This window comes from Cavia porcellus, unplaced genomic scaffold, assembly GCF_034190915.1.
Source record: "Cavia porcellus strain 051 isolate PalLab524CR breed Dunkin Hartley unplaced genomic scaffold, mCavPor4.1 scaffold_15, whole genome shotgun sequence".
Lineage (NCBI taxonomy): Eukaryota > Metazoa > Chordata > Mammalia > Rodentia > Caviidae > Cavia > Cavia porcellus.
The window spans coordinates 68,728,774-68,750,267 of NW_026947498.1; the positions used below are offsets into that span (position 1 = coordinate 68,728,774).

Sequence of the window (21,494 nt, forward strand, 5' to 3'; positions counted from 1 at the left end):
CATAAAATACATGAAGCAAATAGACAAAAGGTTAAAATTTTTAGTTCTGAGTGATAAAAATACAGATGTTTATTGTTTCATGCTTTGATTTCCTGTATTCTAAACATTTTAAATAAAACTAAAGCGTACATACATACCTAGCAAAAGTCCTCCTGATGGTATATTGCTTAGCGGCACAGCACCTGCCTGGAAAGCACAAGGTCTTGAATTCTATTCCCACTGCCAAAGAAAAAGTTCTCTACATAAATCCTTTTATTGATTATGAACTATCATACTGGAAAGAGTGGAGAGTATGAGAAAGTAAAAATAATTAAGATGTGCTATGTGCATGTACCAACTCCCCACTATGAATGCACTGGTCATGTACTGCAAATGTGTACCAGTAAAAATAAAAACTTTTTAAAGTCAAGTGAGTTCTAAATGGTCAGCCTTGATATTACTAATTTGTATTCCATTTTTTAAAAATCCAAAATGTTGTGCTGGAGGTTTTAGAACATTTGGAAACTGGTTCCACGTGTCATGTTTCAGACATCCCAGTGTAATGGAAACATTGCCACAGATAGCACAGATAGCACACCTGAAGCAAGTGCAGCCTGTACCAGCAGGACTCCTGTACACACCCATTAGTTCACCTCAGCTCCTCCTTCTCCAGTCCACTCAGCTACTCTCTGAAGGAGACAAAAAAAATTTGCCTTGAGCAGTGTCTTCATCCCCGCCCCTCTTTGCTCTTTGAGGAAATAAAACATTTATAGGTGGAGCTAAGGACACCACTTTAAAAACCTGAGTCTCCACACTTGCCTAACACTTGGGTTCCAGCGTTCTGCTCCTGCCAAGAAGCAACCAGCCACAATGATGCCTGGCGGACTGAGCGAGGCCAGACCTGCTACTCGTGAAATCCAGGAGATGGCAGATAAGGTGAGTGGAAGCATTTCAGGAAGATGTCTGATCAAAGCCTCGGTCTAATGTGTGGCTTTGTAGTAAGAGCATAGATCAACATGAAACCCAAAGCAATAGTTAGTGTGTGGCTTTGGGTAACTGAAACTGGAATACTGAGAAAGCTTGAATTACCCCAACACTACAAGAGAGACATTAACCAAGTCTCATTTCTTACTGGTGCCTTATTTTGTGTACTTGTTAAGGAAGAATTCGTACTGGACCAACTCTAAAGGTCCAGTACAAATTCCACATCTGATAGGAGGACTACTGATTAGTTAGTCATGAATGTTTCCACTCTGTAATAAAAGTTATTAACAATTTGACGCACTAGACTTTCAATGCTCTGCAGGGAGAGTTGGGTTTTGTTTTGCTTGGTTCTGTTTTTTTTTAATGGGTTGAGCAAGGAACAATATTGTAAAGGTAATCAATTACAAGCTTCTTTCCTATTTTCCTATATAGATAGTGTTTTAGTTTCTTTAGTAGAGAAGAAGACTAATATACCCTACAGGCCACCAAATTGATTATGAGGAAGATAGAACCCAATGTTTTTAGTAAGCCAATAAATTTTTAAGAGTTGTTTGATTAGCTATCACCTATATAGCTTATTATGGTGCATATTTTTGAAAGAAAAATAGGGATAAGTTATAGGCATAGCTCTGTATTTTGTGTTGTCACTTTCCTATACCATTCCTTCTTGTTTTCTCTCTAAAATGTCGTTCTATGATTTTTTTGGCAAGTCAGATCAGCTTTCAGTGTGAGTGGAAGAGATGGGATTCTTTATATTTCAGGCACTGAAAGTTCTGGAAGTAACCAATGTGTGAAACCCCGGGCTACATATTTCTCCTTCTGAACTTTTAATTTTTTAAATAAACTTTTTAGTTTAGAAAGACTTAAGCTGTACAAGAAATTTACAAAGGGAATATGGAATTCCAGTTTCAGTTTCCCCTAAAGTTATCATCTTACCTCATCCTGCCCCTTTCGTCAAAATCACTGGTAGCTAAACCGCAGACTTGTATGTGGAATTCATGCATTTGCATCACCAATATTATTTTTCATTCTGGAATTCAGGCAGGGTTCCAGGGTTTCGAGGCACCTCGCGTTGTCACATCTTGTTAGTCTCCTCTGGCCTGATCTGTGACAGTTCTTCAGCTTTCCTGGTCTTTCATGACCTTGACAGTTTTGAAGACATATTTTGTAGAAGGTCCTATTTGAGCTTCCTGGTGTTTCTCTGGGAACTATAGAATCCTAAAACAAAATAAAAATCAAGATATTGTGAGTACTGACATTGGCTTTCTCCTCAAGCCTTTCCATCAAACCTTAAAAACAAAACCCACACCTTAGTTTTTTTTGTTTTTTTAATTTTTAACTATAATTTATTGATATCTATCATTAGAAGTTTGTTTATTTTAAAAGATACTTTGAAGCTTTTTTTTCTGGTCTTTTTGAGACAGGGTTTCACTATACAGTTCAGGCTAGCCTCAAATTCACTTTGTAGACTAGGCTGGCCTCAAATCCACAACTATCTTTCTGTTTCAGCTTCCTGAGTACTGGGATTACAGGCATATGCCACCATGCCAGCTGCCTTTTAAGCTTAAAAAACATAATATTAAGTCATTCATACCTCCCCGGGAATCCCCATACCAAATCAGTATTCTCACACTTGGCTGTGCATTAAGTCACCTGTGGGTCTTGATCAAGTGCAGACCCAACACAGGAGGAGCATGGCAGGCCTGCAAGCCTGCATTTCTACCAGACCCCTAGATGCTACTACGGCTGCCACTAACCCTGACCACCTTGCCTGCACTACCTACCAACTGTGTTTGTAAAAAGAAGATAACACATCTCACCACACCAATTTCACACCTGTAAGGACTACCTGAAATAATGTGCATAAGGATGACTCGAAAATGAAAAAGAACTGTGCTTAAGTGCAGTATCATAATTGTTTACTTTAAAATGTTGCTTGAAATCATCCCTAAGTGAAAAATCCCCGAGACTCTGTGGGAACCAGAGCTACCATAAGGGGATTGGGAACAATAGAAATTTACGATGGAGAAGGTATAAGAATTTTTAACAACTTTTTAAAAGTTTATTGCCTAATTAACTAGAAGTTCGTTTGTTTGTTTGTTTGTTTGGTTGGTTGGTTGGTTGGTTGGTTGATTGACTGAGCCGAGGCTGCTCCCAAACTCTTAGACTCAAGCAAGTCTCTCACCTCAGCCTCCCAAGAAACTGGCATACAGTCATGCTCCACCATACTGACAAGATCGGGCATGTCCAGGGTGGTATGGCCAGAGACAATGCTCCACCATACTGGCTAGAACAATGCTTTTCCTCTACTGGGAACTGAACCCAGGGTCTTTGCTTTGAGCCACACCCCCAGGCTTCTTCTTACTGTTCCTGCTGCCACTGCTGCTGTTATTATTATCATCATTATTTGAAAAAAGGAGGGATGGGGATTTAGCTCAGCAACATAAGCACCTGCCTGACAAGCACAAGGTCGTGAGTTCGAATCCGGATACCACAAGAAAAAAAAAAAGAAAGAAAGAAAGAAAGAAAAAGGGTCTCACTAACTCACTAAACTACTCAGACTGGGCAGTCTTCCTGCATCAGCCTCCCAGTGCTGGGGCTGCAGACAGGCACCAGGGTACCCTGCTAGAATAATATTTTTTTAGCTACAAATTTTTTTTTTTAATCGGTACCAGGGACTGAACTCACAACCGCCTGCTTGCAAGGCAGGTACTCATGCCGCTGAGCTAAATCCCCAGCCCCAGAATAATATTTTTTTAAAAAAGAAGTTACCAGGAGGCCTTCCTTGGTTAATGACACTGTCCGTGAGCCACATTTTATGAACCTAATTTGAAAATGTGTTTCCTTCTGCTCTCCTCGCCTCCAATTTTGTCAGACAGGTGGAATAAGAAGTCGATATGGACAGTGTCACCTCTGCCCACGAAGGCACTTTCTGGTGCTTGGAGCCTTGACCCCCATGTAGCCTCTCCTTCGATCTGCATAACCCTGAGGCAGGCAGGAAGTGAACTGCGTCTGATTCTCAGATGATGACACCAAGACACAAAGTGCTTAAGAGTCATCTGGCTTAGACATTAGCGGCCCACAGACTTTTGACCCCATACTCTCCCACAGCGCCAGCACATGGAGGAGATGTGAGGGCACAGGAAACACAGAGGAGAGAGTGTGGGGAGCCCTGTCCTCACATTAGATTCACTGTGAGAAGTGTCCATCCATGAAGCACTGCAGGGTAGGCACATTTCTTGAATATCTCCTATGTGTGTATGTTGAGCCAAGTTTATAAGAGCTATAGAGGCTGCAAGGGACCATCCCCGCCTTCAGGGGTTTACAGCTGAGGCAGGGAAGTTAGGATGTCTAGAACATAATCAAAAACAACACCCAACTGAGTACTTGGCAATAATCAGCTGTAGTGGTGGCGCGCTTCCTCAGGCGCTCTGCTCCCAGTTACCGATGATCTGGCCTCCTGCAGGAGACAGCCCTAAAGGACAAGTCTCACTTCAGTGGTGGGAGGAAGACCAGCAGTCAATTAAGTCTACAGTTGAGGGAGCACTTTCCCATAATTATACCAGTTTTATTCTACTATAACAACCCAAAGAGGCAGATAGTATTCTTTTTTATTCTAAAGAAAATAAAACCAAGGAAAATAAAACCGTAATGTCTTGCTATCTTTTAAATAACTGCTCATTTCATCAGATTTAACATAATCAAACAAAACAAAAAAGAATAAAAACCAACCCAACAAAATAATGAAAATGATATGGTTTCCAGGTGAGGATCACCTCCTGGTGAGGCCTGGTTCTCTCCCTCCACAGTCTACTGGGGCAGATATTATTACAACCACCTACTAAGTAAGGAAAATGAGTTAACTTCTCCAAAACTGTAGAATTAGTTTGGCAAGCAGCTACCTGATGCTGATCACCTGGAGGATCTGAGGGGTCCTAGTAAAGATCTCCAGCCTGTCCCTTACTTCAGCCTTTGCATTTTTCAATGTATTTCTACTTTTAAAAATCACCTGTTAAAATGAAATATTCTTAACAGAGCTGGCAGTAACAAGGCTTCTCTCCCCTCACCAGAGAGCTTATTAGCAGAATGCCACCTGAAGGAAGGAGCCTGTGGGGGCAGGAGTGGAGGGTTCCACACACAAGCATTCCAAATCCAAGTACAAGTGGAATTTGGATACAGTCAGAAAGAAAAGAAAGGCAAGCAAAGGGTTTGGAACTGAAAAGACTTAAGCATTTCTGAAGGCAGAAGAAAAGAACAGAGGTTCAGTGGCAGTGTATGTACTAAAGGATGCCAAGGGTGCTTGGGTCCAAAGTATACTTGAAAGAAAATCCCTTCTTCCAAGACTGTCAGTGTCAGTGCTACATCTGTCTATCCAATATTTGGGAGACAAATTATTGCAAAGAAAAACAACCATAGCCTTCTTATTCAGAAAGCATTGATTATGTAAGCAGTACTGTGCATTGTTATGGAGACAGGAGAAACAAAATGATCGTCACCTGTAGGAAATGTACCAAATAGCCTGGGGGTTAAGAAGCATAATCAATTAAAGATTAATATGTAGCCCCAGCCATGAAAAATTATGATATATAGAATGAAAAACAAATAAACTGATGGCTCCAACAGTAGAAACTTCTAGGTCATTGTTTCTGGTTCACTATCTTAAGTAGTTATGTAAAGAATGATTGGAAAGGAATTATCAGTATATTTGTGCAAATGCAAGAATAGGGCATTCACATTGAAATACAAACTGAGTGCTTTATTTTTATTTTATTTTACTTTGAAATAGAGTTTCTGTAAGTCAACAAGTTACTCAGCTTGGGCTTGATCCTTCTGCCTCACCCTCCCAGAGCGCTGTGATTATAGGTGTGCACCACATGCACCCAACAGAAGTGAGGGCTATTATTACATATGCAAATATACACACACACAACACACACACACACACACACACACACACACACACACACACACATTATTAAGTCATAAACCTACTGCTGATTCTATTCCTGGCCAAAAAACAAAACATGATTTTTCTTGGCCAAGATTCCATGCAAGTACACCATCTGCATACCTTCCTGGTTCACCACAGAGTTTACATTTCATGGCTGACACCACATCCACACATTAATGGTCCCCTCTCTGATCTCAGCCTCCTCATCCATCACCACCCCTGGTTCCCACACCCACAGAACCTGTCTTTCTGCCGGAAAATCTTTTGTGTACTGACTCTTCATTTTCACCAGAACATGCCTAGCCCACTGGGTTTCGTGACCATAATGGGTGGATCCTGACACTCTCCGCCCTAATTCTCATGACCCTGCGTGCCTCTGGCATCCTTCCTCAGGTAGAGATCATTCGCACTGTGCCCTCCTCCTCAGCTTCCCCTCCAGCTCCAGAGAACTCAGCCCCAGAATACACAAAACAGCACAAAGCTGGCCCACACAGCTCTGTGAATTCAGGCCCACCAACTGCAGCCGGCCGTCCTGTCCTTCCAGCCAGAGTCCTCCTCCTTCCCGTTCCTTCCTTCCTCCCCGGTTTCTGACTCCCTCTTTTCTCCACAGCCCTCCAGCAAGGTATCTCGGTTCCTATTTGTCTTAGTTACTTTTCTTGTTGTCGAGACAAAATACCCAACAGCCAAAGTTAAGGGAAAATATTTAATTTGTAGAGAGTTCAGTTCATAATTGGCAGGCTCCAAGGCAGGCTGGCACAGCACACAGGCACTGCAGTGGAAACAGCCCACCGTGGGCCGGAAGAGGCAAGGCAGCAGAGTAGAAAGCTACCACAGCAGCTGCTTTCTATCCCCTTAATATCCTGTCTAGGCTACCGGGAGGAGGGTGGTGCCAAACCAACCAGTGGACTGATTCAGTACTCACACACTCTTAAAAAAAAAAGATTAACATAAAAGAGGACATAACAACACAGGTCAGAACAGAACAATTTAAGCAACATAGTGTTTCACAAGACAACCAGACATAAGAGTTGTTTCCATAGTGTCTCCTTCCTTGAAATATTTGAGTATGCCTTCATATACTATAGCATCAAACATAACAAGACAGCTCCTTGTCTATAAAAAGTTTTGTTTATACTATCATATATAATAAAATCCAATTAAGATATAACATGATAAAACCAATGGAGACAGAACAACAAAAGCTTGGTGGGACTTCAAAATGAGATGATGTTAAATCATCACTAGCCATTATAGTGTCATGTTTTCTTCAAAATAGCTGTTTATACCATCACAGACAATAAAATCAACCCAGAATAAAAACATTCCAACTAATAAATGAAAACATTATAAGGCTTCAAAGCAGTATAATGGGGAATCATGACTATCACATACTTTTTATGTATTTTTACCATTTCTTACACTAGGGAAACTATTCGGTATTTATACATGTAAGTTTGATTTATTTTTCTTATGAGTATGGTCTCAAGTTGCATGCATTTATTTATAAATATCTCAATGTGATCATTCTTTATAGCTGAGTAGTACTCCATTGTATAAAAATACCACAATTTTTTTTATCCATTCCTCAGTTGATGGACACTTAGGTTGTTTCCAAGATCTGGCTATCACAAATTGTGTTGCTATAAACATGGGTGCACATACATCACTGTGGTATGATGCTTTCAGTTCTTCTGGGAATATGCCTGGAAGTGGAATAGCTGGAACAAATAGGTCTTCCAATCCCAGCTTTTTGAGAAATCTCCAGACTGACCTCCACAGTGGTTGCACTAGTCTACCCTTCCACCAACAGTGCAGGAGAATTCCTATTTCCCCACAGCCCCTCCAGCATTTGTTGTTGGTAGTTTTCTTGATCCTGGTCATTCTTTTAGGAGTAAAATGGAATCTCAGTGTGGTTTTAATTTGTATTTCTCTAATGACTAATGATGATAAACATTTTTTCATGTATTTATTTGCCATTTGTATTTCTTCATCTGAGAATTGTGTATTCATCTCAGATGCCCATTTTTGGAACGGATCTTTGAATTTTGGGGGTCTGATTTTTTTAAATTCTTTTTTTGTTGTTGTTGTTTTTGTTTTTGTTTTTTTATTGGTACCTGGGATCGAACTCACATCTGCCTGCTTTGCAAGGCAGGCACTTATGCTGCTGAGCTAAATCCCCAGCCCCTTTAATTCTTTATATGTTTTAGACAAAAGTCCTTTGTCTGAAGGACAGTTCACTAAGATTTTTTCCCAGTTTGTGGGTTTTCTTTTCACTGTGCTGGAGATTTCTTTTGACATGCAAAAGCTTTTTAATAAGACATGATCCCAGTTATTGATTCTGAGAAGTATTTCCCATGCGGTTTGATTCCTGTTCAGGCATTCTCTACCTACCCTTATGTCTTCAAGGTTTTTACCCAATTTGTCTTCCAATAGATTTAGTGTTTCTGTTTTAATATTCAAAGCTTTGATCCATTTAGATTTTAATTTAGTACAAGGTGATAGGCATAGGTCTAGTTTTAGTTTTCGGCAAATGGAGAGCCAGATTTTCCAACACCATTTATTAAAGAGACTGTCATTCTTCCAGTGAACATGTTTGGCCCCTTTATCAAAGATAAGGTGATTGAGTGTGTTTGCAGTTGTGGTTGTATCTTCTAATCTATTCCATTGATCTTCAGCTCTGTTTTTATTCCAGTACCATGTTGATTTTACTACAGTTACTTTGTAGTATAACTTCAAGTCAGGGATTGTGATGCCTCCTGCCTTGCCTTTGCTGCTTAGAATTGCCTTTGCTATATTCTAGGTCTCTTCTGGTTCTTTCAAAGAACCAACTCTTTGATTCATTGATTCTTTGGATTCTTTTCTTAGTCTCTATTGCATTGATTTCTGCTCTGATTTTTATAATTTCCTCTCTTCTTTTGGCTTTGGGCTTGACTTGCTCTTCTTTTTCTATCTGTTTGAAGTTTAGCATCAGGTTATTTATTTGTATTCATTCTGTTTTCCTGATGTGGGAATTCAGTGCAATAAATTTTCCTCTGAGGACAGCTTTCATTGCATCCCACAAATTCCGGTAAGTTGTATCTGCATTTTCATTTTCTTTTAGGTATTGTTTCATTTCTTCTGTGATCCACTGATTACTCAAGAGTGTGTTATTCAGTTTCCATGTGTTTGTGGGATTTTTGCAGTATCTTTTATCATTAATTTCTAATTTCATGGTGCTATGATCCAATAACATGCATGGGATAATTTCAACTCTTTTGTATTTATTTAAATATGCTTTGTGGGCTAGTATATAGTCTATTTTAGAGAATGTCCCATGTACTGCTGAGAAGAATGTGTATTCTGTTTTTGGATGGAACACTCTCTATATGTCTATCAAGTTGATTTGTTCACAGGTGTGATTCAATTCTGTTATTTCTTTGCTGATTTTCTGTCTAGTTTATCTGTCCTTTGGTGTCAATGGTGTGTTAAGGCCTCCTGTTATAATTATGTTATTGTTAACTTGGTTTTTCATTTCTTTTTTTTTTCCTTTTTTTTTTTTAATTTTATTTAAGGAGAAAAGAAAAAAAAGCAGAGAAAGGGTACAAGTTATACAGATTTGCAGAAAAAAAATGAGCAGTAGGAAATCACTAGTTAATGGATTACATACTGTCATCTTAGAAATAATTGTTCAAGTCACAAAATTAAAGCTTGTAAAGTGGACATTCCATCAATGATACTGCAAACAGTTCTGTTCAATGATCCAATAAAACTCTGTGATATCATATTCTATCTTATACACTTAAATATACATGCAGTTATATAGTTTAGAGCACTTTCATTTCCTCTCTTTTGTACAATGACTATTACACATTTTGGGTTTCATTGCTCTCACGGTTCTTATTACTTTTTTGGAAGAAAGTAAAACCAAATGTGACATAACAACAGAATTGGTCAAGTCAAAAGGGTGGACATAATAGATAATGTGAAAACATAATACAAGGTGATCAACAATGGTTACCATAATGCCTCCCGCTATCTCTAATAGAATTGCCTATACCATTAGTTATAATACAATTGAACAAAACAGTAAAGAACAAAACCGACAAAGCCAAACCATTGGAGACATTGTAGGTCTTCAAAAGTAGATAAAAGTCAACGAGAATGGGCGTTATAATGAATCTCATTATCTTCACAGCTGATGCCTAAATTTTCGAACCTGATACTATCCAGCAAAACAGAATAGGGGAACATCAGTTAAAAACCAGATGGTGAGAGTAATACAGGGCTTCAAATCGAGGCAATGGAAAGTCAAAGTGGGTTACTATAATATATCCTGCTATTTTTTTCCTTTAATTAAAAGGATAAAAATTTTTTTAAAAGTATTAAAAAAGTAAATAATGGAGTGGAGATTGAGATAAAAGAGGGCATAACAACAAAACAGCACAGATCAAAACATAACCATTTAAGCAGAATAGTGTTTCACCACCAGATAATCCTGACCTAAAAGTAGTTACCATATTGTCTCTTTCCTTGAAATCCTTGAGTACAACTTCGTATACTGTAGCATTAAGTATATCAAAACAATGTAAAACCATTTAAGAGAATGACAGCATTACAGAGTATTTAGAATCGACCAACAGAAAATGAATAATGGTTTCTGTATAATCTCCTTGTCTTTAAAAGGTTTTTGCTTATACTATTGTACATAATAAAATCCAGTAAGATACAACCTATTTAGACCATTGGAGACAGAAGGACAAAAGCTAGATGAGACTTCAAGACAAGATGATACTAAATCAGTATTACCTATTAAGATGTCATTTTCTCCAAAATAGCTGTTCCTATCATCCAATCTTCTCTGCCTCATTTCTGTTGAGCTCTTATTCTGTCAGTAGCTGTCAGTTTGTCTTCTTCACTTTGTTCTCTGCTCCATTAGTCGTGGCCTCCACTATTTCTGGATTCTTTGTATTTTTCTTTTTTTAGAATATCCTGCAATACTCTCTGTAGAGTTGAATTGGTGGTTGCAAATTCCCCCAGTTCCTCTTTATCCTGGAAGCACCTTGTTTTCCCATCAATTTCCAGGGACAGTTGTGCAGGATATCTCAATCTTGGCTGAAGATTATTATCTTTCAAAGCTTGAATTATTTCCCCCCACGCTCTTCGTGATTTGATGGTTTGTGCAGAGAAATCTGCTGTAATTCTGATGGGTGCTCCCTTGTAAGTGGTCTGTTTCTTGTCTCTGACAGCTTTTAATATTCTGTTCTTGTATTGAATTTCTGGAATTTTTATTATTATATGCCTGGGTGTTGCTCTGTTTGGGTTGTAGGTAGCTGGGGTCCTGTATGCCTCATACATCTGAGTATCTTTACCTTTTGCTAAATTAGGAAAATTCTCTTGGATTATTTCTGTGAGTAGCTTTTGTAGTTCATTTGTTTGTGTCCCTACTTCTTCTTTTATGTTCTTAATCCTTAAGTTATGGATCCTCTTATCATCTTCTTGTCTTTGTATTATTGCTGTTTGTTTCTTTGTTATTTTTAAGAAGTTTTTCATTTCATTCTCCCATATTACAATTCTGCCCTCCAGTTCAGATAGTCTGTCCTTAGTTTCTTTCAAGCTGTTATGCCAGTCTTCGATAGACTTCTTAGTTTCTTGGTAGTCCCTTTGAACCTGCTTCACGTATTCTATGCTTTCCCTGTTTTCTCCATCAAACAATTCTCCCCTCTTTTTCTGTTCTTCCATTCCACCATCTGTTTTTTCTTGGGTGGGGCTTAGCATTTCTCTAACTATTTTGCATACTTCTAGCTTCAGGTCGTTGATAACTTCATTCCTGAATTGGTCTCTGAGGCTCTCTATATAGTGCTTTATGTGTATTGGTGCGGTGTCTGCTATTGCCTGTTTCTCAGAATTGGGGGCCGAGGAGCCTTTCTTGTTGCTGCCTCTTCTCATATTCTCTGTTCCTTATATATGCAAGCTTATATGAGAGGCCCAGCTTCTCTCCCTGTCAGCCACAGCCTGATCGAATTGCGCCGGTTAGGTGTTCCCACTCACCGCTGCGCACCAGGCAGCCTACGCGGGGGCCCGCCCCTCCCGGCCACCGTCAGGCTCTGGGATCTGGGTTGGGCCAGCCTACGGGGTCCGCCGGCAGCGTCACGCAGGCCAGGCACTTTTCACCAATCCTGCCCGAGAGGGGAATGTGTGGCTGGAGTTGCCTGCGCGCCCTGCTCCCGCAGGACTGCTCAGGCCCAGAAAGTCCGCTGGAGTCAAACTGTGGTGGAGTGTCAGTTTCTCTCACTCACCTCGCCACAAGTCAGAACATGCCTCCCTGCCCGTCCTGTTTTCGACTCCGTTCGCAGACTCCCGTTCTCAGAGTTTCCGCGCGTCTCTCTCCTTGCCGAGCCGATGTAGAGGCAGCCAGCCACTGCGCGGCGGGAAACCCAAATCGCGGCTTCCAATGGCGCAGGGTCCAGCCTCAGCAGCGAGACTTTTCTGTTCCTGTTTTAGCACCAGGACTGCATTCCAAGTTGGTTTCTCTCAGCCGAGTTCGTTCCTAAGTCAGCAGAGCATAACTCCAACTGCTTATGTCTCTTTAGTCCGCACCATACCTGGCTTCTGAGCCTAGTTTTTCAGAGAGCCTCCGGTAGTTGCTGTTATCTGTCCGCCATGTTCTCCGGTTTTTCATTTCTAATAATATTTGCTTTACATAACTGTGTGCTCTGGAATTTGTTGCATATGTATTTAAGATTGTTATCTCTTCCTCTTGAATTTTTCCCCTAAACAGTATGTGATGACCTTCTTTATCTCTTAGGATCATTCTTGGTTTGAAGTTCACACTGTCTGCAAACACAATAGCTATCCCCACTTTTTGGGGGGTTCCTGTTGCATGAAGTATTGTTTTCCATCCTTTGACTTTCAATCTGTGAGTATCCTTTTGGGTTAGATGTGTTTCTTGTAGACAGCATATGGTTGGATGTTGTTTCTTGATCCATCCTACCAGTCTGTTTTTTTTTTTAATTGGTGCATTGAGACCATTGACATTAATGGTTATAACTGTTATATGTTGGTTTATTGTTGACATGTTATCTTTTTGCTGTTGCATCTTTATCTTTCCATTCTGTTTAATCATCTGCTTTGCTTAGTGGTTTTTTTCTTATGTGTATCTAAACTATCTTTCAGGATTCTTTGCAGGGTTGGCTTGGTGATCATGAAGTTCTTAAGCTGTTTTTTATCATGGAAGTATCTTATTTCTCCATCAATTTTGAAGGACAGTTTTGCAGGGTACATCAATTTAGGTTGGAAATTATTTTCCTTTAGGATCTGAAATACTTCACTCCATTCTCTTCTTGACTTTATTGTTTGTGCTGAGAAGTCTACCGTGATTCTGATAGGTTTTCCTTTATAAGTGATCTGTCTTTTCTCTCTGATAGCTTTTAATATTCTATTCTCATGTTGTATTTCTGGGATGGTGATTATTATATGTCTGCATATAGCTTTATTTTGGTTATGGTTATTTGGAGTTCTATATGCTTCACTGATCCTGATGTCAGTTTCCATTCTCACGTTTGGGAAATTTTCAGCTATTACTTCTCTAAATATCCTCTTGACATCCTTTATTTTGTCCTCTTCTTTTTCATTTATCCCTACCAATCATATGTTATTCTTTGCATCATCTTGCAGCTGTTAAATTATTTCCTGATTCCTTGTTATTTTTATAAGATCTTTCCTTTCCTGTTCATTAGCTGCAATCTTGTCTTTGAGGTCTGAAATTCTATCTTCACTTTCATTGAGGTTTTTTACAACTTTCAATGGAATTTTTTATTTCCTGTATATCTCTTTGCACCTGCTTTATGTATTCTGTTTGTTTTTTATATTGTTCATCCAGGGATTCTACCTTTTTGTTTAGTTCTTCCAATTTTTTAACTGTGTCTCCTTTAGATATGTTCAGCATCTCTTTCATTTCTTTTATTGTTTCTTCTTTTACCTGGGAGATTATTTCTAGTTTGAATTCCTTTAAAGCTTCCCGGAGTTGCTTCTTTATTTCAGTTGCTATTATTTCAGGTATTTCACGTGTATGGCATATATTTTCTTCTATGTACATAGCTCCTAAGGTTTCTTGGGATGGGCTGGAGGTTTGAGGTTCTATTTTGGTCTTTCATTTTGTCATTTTCCTATATTTCCATGTTTCAAGTGTTATTCCAAGGCTTCCCCAGGGCCTGTTAGAAATCCTCTTTTATGTCCTCAGCTCCTGGGACTCTGGCCACCCAGTTCCCCAGATTGAGAAAGGGTCACTAGACTAAAGCCCTGCGGGACAGGGTAAGTGTGTCAGTGAGCTGTGAAGTTCCTTGGCTGGTGGGTGCAATGATCCCAAAATCCCGGGTTCAGGAAGGTGCAGGGACACTCACCTTAGGCTGCCCAGTTTCCATAATTGAGGGCGTAGGCAGGCCCAAATTCCTGGAGACCTCCAAGCATGGCAGGAAACCAGGAAGTTGATGCAGGCAGGCCCAAGACCTGCTGAGCTGGTCCAGTGCAGCAGGAAGCCATAGAATTCCCTGGAGGGGGGGGGCCAAGGATTTTAAACTCCTGGGGCTTGGGTGATGGTGTGGAGATACTCACCTCAGGCCACCCAGTCTCTGGAATTGAGGGCCCTAGGAGGCCCAGATCCTCAGAGTCCGCCGAGCAGGACAGGAAGCCCAGTCACACACTCTTAATCCCAGCATCACACACTCTAGATCTAGCCACCTCTGAAAAAACCCCAACTATGACTTCATGATGCTTAGGGGTACATATAGGCACAGGCCCTATTCTACACCGCTTTAAAAATTGAAAGTATCTGGTAATTGTCTCATACTTCATCCTACAAAATGCATCAGACCACAAATGTTGATATCTCCTACTAGCTCCATTCTCTTTTCTTACTGTAAAATTTCCCCTAATAGGGCCCATCCTTATTGCTGTCATCACGTTCTATCCATTTTCTCTGACATTTTGCATAGTCTAAATGTCTCTGAACACTTATTGCAGATTAGGGGGAATGTCTGGATGTCAGGTGCCACGTGGCTAAGACCTTCAGCTCTGCAGTAATTAAAAAAAATGCCTGCACAACTCTGGATTAAATGTGCTTTACCTGGGGCCATTCTGATAGCTTCTGTCCTGTGAGTGGACACCAAGCAGCTAGGTTCTATTAGATTCAGTGCAAATTCTGTCTGTTCATATCTGGGCCCTGACCACATTCTTAGCTGGCTTCCCTCCTACTCCTCCTAGTGCCCATCCTGGTGGATCTTCTGCCACATTCCTTTCTGAATCTGAAGGTTTTACTAACAAGTTCCCTTTGTGACCCTTTCCCTGCAGTCCAGCTCAAGTATCATCACCCAGCTCCATAGATGGTACCCACGATTGCACAGTGTTTCATGAGAAAGGAGAGGAGGGCTGCAGGTTCCACATACAGTGAACCAGAAATCAGGGCACATGGTGTTCCAGGTGCCAGTGCCTATAGGGCATCAAACAGATCATTGTCAACCACCTCTCGTGGAAAATTCTGGACTTATGATCTGTGATCTATAGATACAATGGTAAGGTTACAAATTTGCATCAGTTAATAAGACAGATACAAATAAAACCTTATGACATATGGTTTATAAAAATGACTAGAAGATGAGGTATGGTATGTAATTCCTCCACTCTGGGAGGGTGAGGCACGAGGATCACAAAGAAGAGCTCAGCCTTGGCAACTTGATGACTTAGTGAGACTCTGCCTACAAATAAAAAATGGCCAGGGGTGTTGTTCAATGCAAAGGCTCTGTGTTCCATCTCCTGTTCAACAATAGCAACAATAAAGACAAGAAGATTGAAAACCAGAAGGATCACACATCAGACATTTACATTATCAGACAAGGGCTGTAAAAACAGCAAACACCATGATCCTTAATTTTTCCACCCTAAGCATGCATGCTTTCCTTACCACCACGGGTTCCTTACTTCTAAAGTGAAGTTAAAGAGATCACTTTATGGTCAGTAGGAATGTCGGGATAGCAATAAACTCTAATTCAGGCCCTAACTCAATGAGTACTCCGTGATGGGCACCTCTCCTTTGGCCCTTCAAAAGGGCCAGACAGCGCCACCTCTCTTGCCCCAGCTTCTCTCCACACACTGGCACTCAGCCATCTTCTTGCCATCTGAAGGCTGACTGCAGGAGAAATGGGCGGTTGCCTGCAGTGCGTCTGGCTCCAGTAGAGGGCGCAGACAGCTCCATCTGCAAAGGCTTCCATTTGGCAGTGAAAGTGAAGCATAAACACAGCAGCATTTGCCAGGTCAGCCCACTAAAGGGAAGGGCCAGATGGCCTCAGGAGAGCAGGAGATAGCAGCTGCACTCCCATCCAGGGTCAAGGAACCTTGAAACGGCTCAGGCATTACCAACATCAGAAGTGCAAAGCCAGGACTGAGGTACAGGACCAGCTGATGGAGAGTTGTCTTGAGGGACAATTAGATAGCCCCAGACCCTCCCCTCACCATCCTCCACCCTGAAACAAGCTACCCACCTTCTCCATCCTGGCAGAAACCTGGATCTTTGCTCTTAACATGAGGTGGGTCACAGATCACAGTGCACTCCAGCACATCAGCCCAGTAGCATGGAAAGGTAGGACCAATCCTAAAAACAGTTAAAGTTTACACAGTGAGTCTCCAACTCTCTGGCTCTCTCGTCATGCCTGGGTCAGCAGTGCTGGTATCTAAGCTGTTGTCTCCTGTGGTGGACAGAATGATGGCCTCCAATGATGCCTGCATCCTAATCCCTGGAACCTGTAGTGCAGGGACTTTACAGATTGTTTTAAATGGGGAAGATTATCACAGATTATTTGTGTGAATGCAGAGTGTCACAGGCTTTGTAAGAACTGTACAAAAATCCTGTACTCCAGTTTGTACATGTATTTCTCTCAAGGCAATTCTGAGGGTATTCGAATGCTATGCTACAACTGAGCAAGCAGTCAACACACTGCGAATAATAAGAAACAGGCTTCTTTGTCAGTGTTTGACAAGGGAGTTGCAAATCAGGAAAAGGAACAAAGCCAAATGTATCTTACTTTGTTGGATTTAACTAGAGGAATACACACTGGTGCCCCGCTATATCCACTGATTCTGAATCCATACATACAACTGTGAATAAAAAACATTTAAAGAAAAATATTTCTCTATACTGAACATGTAGGCTGTTTTCGTGTATGTGTGTGTGTGCTGTGTGTGTGTGTGTGTGTGTGTGTGTGTGTGTGTGTGTGTGTGTGTATACCACGGGCTGAACCCAAAGGCCTTTGCACTAAGCTATATCCCTAGCACTTTTTATTTTTCATTTTGAAGCAGGGTCTCATTAAGTGGTCCAGACTTGGCTCAGACTTTCAATCCTCCTGCTTCAGTTTCCCAAAGTGTTGGGAGTATAGGCATGCAGCCCTGTGCTTGGGTATTATTTCTTAAATAGTACAATGTAATGACTATTTACTTAGTGTTTCTATTGTATAGGCATTGTGAGTAACCTAGAGATGATTTAAAATAGAGAAAGATGTATATAGTTAACATGCAAATTCTATACCATTTTATTAAAAGGGATTTGAGTATTCCTGGATTTGGGTATCCACAGGGACTCCTGGAAGCACCTCCCTATGGTTACCCAGGAGCAAAGGAACTGGGGTTCTTAGGAGAAATAGTTCATTCCAGGGACGAAGCAAGGAAAATTCAAAAGGAGCCTAGAATACGTTTTAATGTCAAAATAACAAAGTGCTCATGAAGTAACATCGCTATGTTGTCAGGACACCAGTTTGAAGGAAATCCAAATGGCAATATCTAGGGCAATTTAAGTCCCTCCAAAAGAAAAATCATTATACCCTATAGAATTAAAGAAACATACAGGACTCATACACAGTTCAATGTATGAGTAGGAGAAAGGGGATAGTCTTCCTTACAATAGAATTCAAATTAATAAATATATGAGAAATGATAGCAAAAGTTAGAGTTTGATTTTACCAAACTGTTAAGCCTGGCAGATGTCTAAGTGTTAACATCAACAGTGGGGAAACAGGAAGCTTCTGAGAGGGGCCACTGAGAGCCCAGTTTGTGCTTTCCCTGCCAAAAACGTGGGTGACTAACATAAGCGGAACCAGACAGATCCACAGGGAGCAGCATTCTACACACTAACAGTCCGCTGTTATTCCGTAAGTGTCAAGGTCGTGAGCAACAGAGAATAAACTTTGGCATTAACCCACAGAGGAGGGAACTGAGAACACTTGGAAGTTAAATGTAATATAGGATCTTGGAACAGAACAGAGACACTTTGGAAACAGTAGGCAAGATAATCCAAAGGTCTACAGACTGCTTAACAGTGTTATACCTTGCTTATTTCTTGGTTTTATTTTTCCTTGGATATGTAAAATGATAACACTAGGGGAAAGAACTCAATACGTTTTTTTTTAAATTTTTAATCACTTTATTTTAAAATTTAAGTAGTAATTATTGTACTGACTTTTATTAGTCCAAGCCACTCACATTGTTACTATATTGCATCACCACACTGACCTGACCTTTGTTTGCTTGTTTGCTTGAGTCTTTTTGAGACAGCGTGTCACTATGTAGTCCACGCTCTTGGTGGATCTGCCTGCCTTCCTGAGTGTTTGGATTACAGGTGTGCATCACCACACATAGTTTTGTATACTTTTTTTTTCTTTTTGTCTTTTTGCAATAAGGTCTCACTATGCAGTTCAGGCTGGCCTTCAAGTCACTTTGTAACCCAGGCTGGCCTTAAACTCACAGTGACCCTCCTGCCTCAGCCTCCAGAGGCTGGGGTTATAGGCATGAGCCACCATACTCAGCTGTATTCTCTTCTTAAAGATAGTTGGGTTTTTTAAACACCAAATATAGCTCAGATATCTTTAGCATCTTTGATGAATTTAGGAGCACGAGATTCCCTTATTTGTAAATCATATAAGTAGTGTCTAACACATTTGATAATTTATTTCTCCTTTTCTCTTTTAAAGGTTAAACCACAGCTTGAAGAAAAAACAAATGAGTCTTACGAAGAATTCATAGCCATACTGTATAAAAGTCAAGTGGTTGCTGGAATAAATTACTTCATTAAGGTGAGACTTCAACACCTACTTTAGCACTCAAAGATAGATTTCTTGTTCATTGTAACATTTCTTGTTCCCTAGGGATCATCCTCAATTAAGATGCCAGCATAACACCATGCTATTAACAGGCTCTCAGATTTGGCAGAGGATCTTATATCATTCTTGTGAATTCAAAAAGCTTTCTTATATGGATTCTTAACTTCTCATTTCTGGAAATCATACAGAAAAGGACTTCATAACAGTTTAGGGTGAAAATGGCTCCCCAGTATGCTCATGTGATTGCCTGACTTGTTTCCCCATTGAAAATATGGAAAGTATTTTCTTCCTTTAGGATTAGGTCAGCACATCACTTAATTTTTTATATAACTTTAAGATTGATTTAAAAATATTTTATGTTTCCGATTTACTTAGTATGGTTTTCAAGATTGAATGCATGACCTTTGCACTGACCTGTATTGGTAACTTTTTGTTTTTATTTTTTCTTGTCAGGCAAGATCTCATTAAATTGCCCAGACTGGAATCAAATTTTTGATCCTCCTACCTCAACCTTCCAGAGTGCTAAATTACAGGTGTGAGTCACCACATCTATAACTTTTACATGTAAATACCCCACAGCTTTCAATTGTACTTACAATGTTGAAAGCTGAATCTACTTTAGTTACAAAAAGTTATTTAAATTATATACAATTTTATTTTTATTAGTACATTTGCAGTATATTTAAATTATACCAATCAAAACACTTAACAGGCAAAAATTATTAAAATTCTTTTCACAACACATTATTTAGGTCATTCAGTAATTCCATTCAATATAGACACACAGAATCATAAAGCTTTGGAATAATTTACTTCACCAAACCATATATCCTCCTCTTCCTCTCCCAAACTTCCTTCCCTTTCTCCTTCCTCACTTCCTCTTTGCCTGTCTCCTTCTCCCCTGCTACAACTCCAGCATTCCAGCCTCTGCCCCCAGGTCCCTCCTCATCTCCTGGCAGCCTGGTTGTAGGCTCCTTTGCTCTGGGCTGCTCTCTGGGTTGAAGGTCTCACTAGTGAGCTGATGTCTCTGTGCATCTTGGGTACCGATCAAGAGGCAGTGTGGGACAGGACTGAAGGCTGTGGTCTCAGAGCCTCCAGGTTTGACCTTGGCTGGACTTGTTCTACTAGTCCTGACTGAAAGCAGTGTGAACAGAGAGTTCCTCCTCTGAGCTTACTCCTCTGACCTGCAAAATGGGGGTGAAACCCTGAGTCAGGCACAGTGCTAAGAGCTGGGCATGTCTTCTCTCAGGTAATGTTCACCAACAAGCAGTGTGATGAGAATAAGCTAGTGCTGTTGTGAGGCTGATGAGAAAAGTTGGAACTGGGAAGGTGAATTAACTAACAAAGGTCACGTAAGAAGAACACAGTCAGGATTTGGGGACAGAGCATCATTGTGCTGCCTGTAGTCAGGTTTGCCAGGGTTGAAGCCTGCCCTGTGAACCAAATAAATACAAACAAATGAACAAATAAATGTAGCAAACAGTTTCCCAATTTGGAAGTCAGAAAACAGAATCACCAAAATATAGAGGCTACCAACTTGACTCTGTTCCATGCATCTTTGAAACAAATGCATCTCGGGACTGTCATTTGTGCCCAAATTATAATTTTAAAAGTGCAACACGTAAACCTAGATGTGTGCTTCTTGCCGTGGCTTTCACTTCGTAGCTTTCTTGTATAAATAAGACTGTGGCGGGCTCATGGAAGCTGGTCGAGGATTGCTGCCCTAGAACTGGAATTGCCATTCCAGAAAGCCCAATGGCAGGGAAGGCGTCACAGGTCTGTAGACCTCTCACACGGTGCAGATCCAGATGAATAAACCAGCTTGTTCTTTTTCTCTTTGCAGATTCAGATAGGTGGCCAGGTCTGTGTTCATATAAAAGTGTTCAAACCTCTTCCTGGACAAAATGAAGATGCTCTGCAGCTTTCTGGTTACCAGACTGGCAAAAGCAAGGACGATGATCTGACTTACTTTTAGAGACTTGTTCCAAAGTGGTCTGATTCTCTGCACTGGGCACAGATGAATGATCCTTGTTAGTGAATGTGACCATCAATAAAGAGACATTCCTTTGCAAATGAATTTCCATTTTTATGCATGTGTTTTATTATACAGAAATGGATTTCACTCTCTCAAAATTAGAATTAGTGTTTCAGAGCAGAAATTGCACATAAATTAATATTAATGCGAAATCTTAGCTCCCTCAATGCGTAGCATGCAGCTGAGGCCTTGGGCCTTCAGTTAGTCAACCCCCTATTTCCTGTGATTTCTCAGAACACAAGATTCCCTCTCCACCCTCATATTTTAAGATTAAATCAGATATTTTACAACATATATTTTTATTTTGAAACAATCTTTAAAAAATGCAAAAAAAAAAAAAAAAAAAGGTGGGCATGGTGGCACATGCCTATAATCCCAGCACTCAGGAAGCTGAGGCCGGAGGATTATTGCAAGTTTGAGCCCAGCC

General features: G+C 40.4%; 1 protein-coding gene across 1 annotated transcript; it reads left to right on the top strand.

Moving 5' to 3' along the window:
• The first annotated feature begins 738 nt into the window (after positions 1-738).
• Positions 739-21,109, top strand: LOC100718647 (cystatin-A). The gene is made up of 3 exons (XM_003464163.5): positions 739-915; positions 18,904-19,005; positions 20,876-21,109. The coding sequence occupies exons 1-3, from the start codon at positions 850-852 to the stop codon at positions 21,005-21,007; spliced, it is 300 nt and encodes a 99-aa protein (XP_003464211.2). The 5' UTR covers positions 739-849; the 3' UTR covers positions 21,008-21,109.
• Positions 21,110-21,494: the final 385 nt, after the last annotated feature.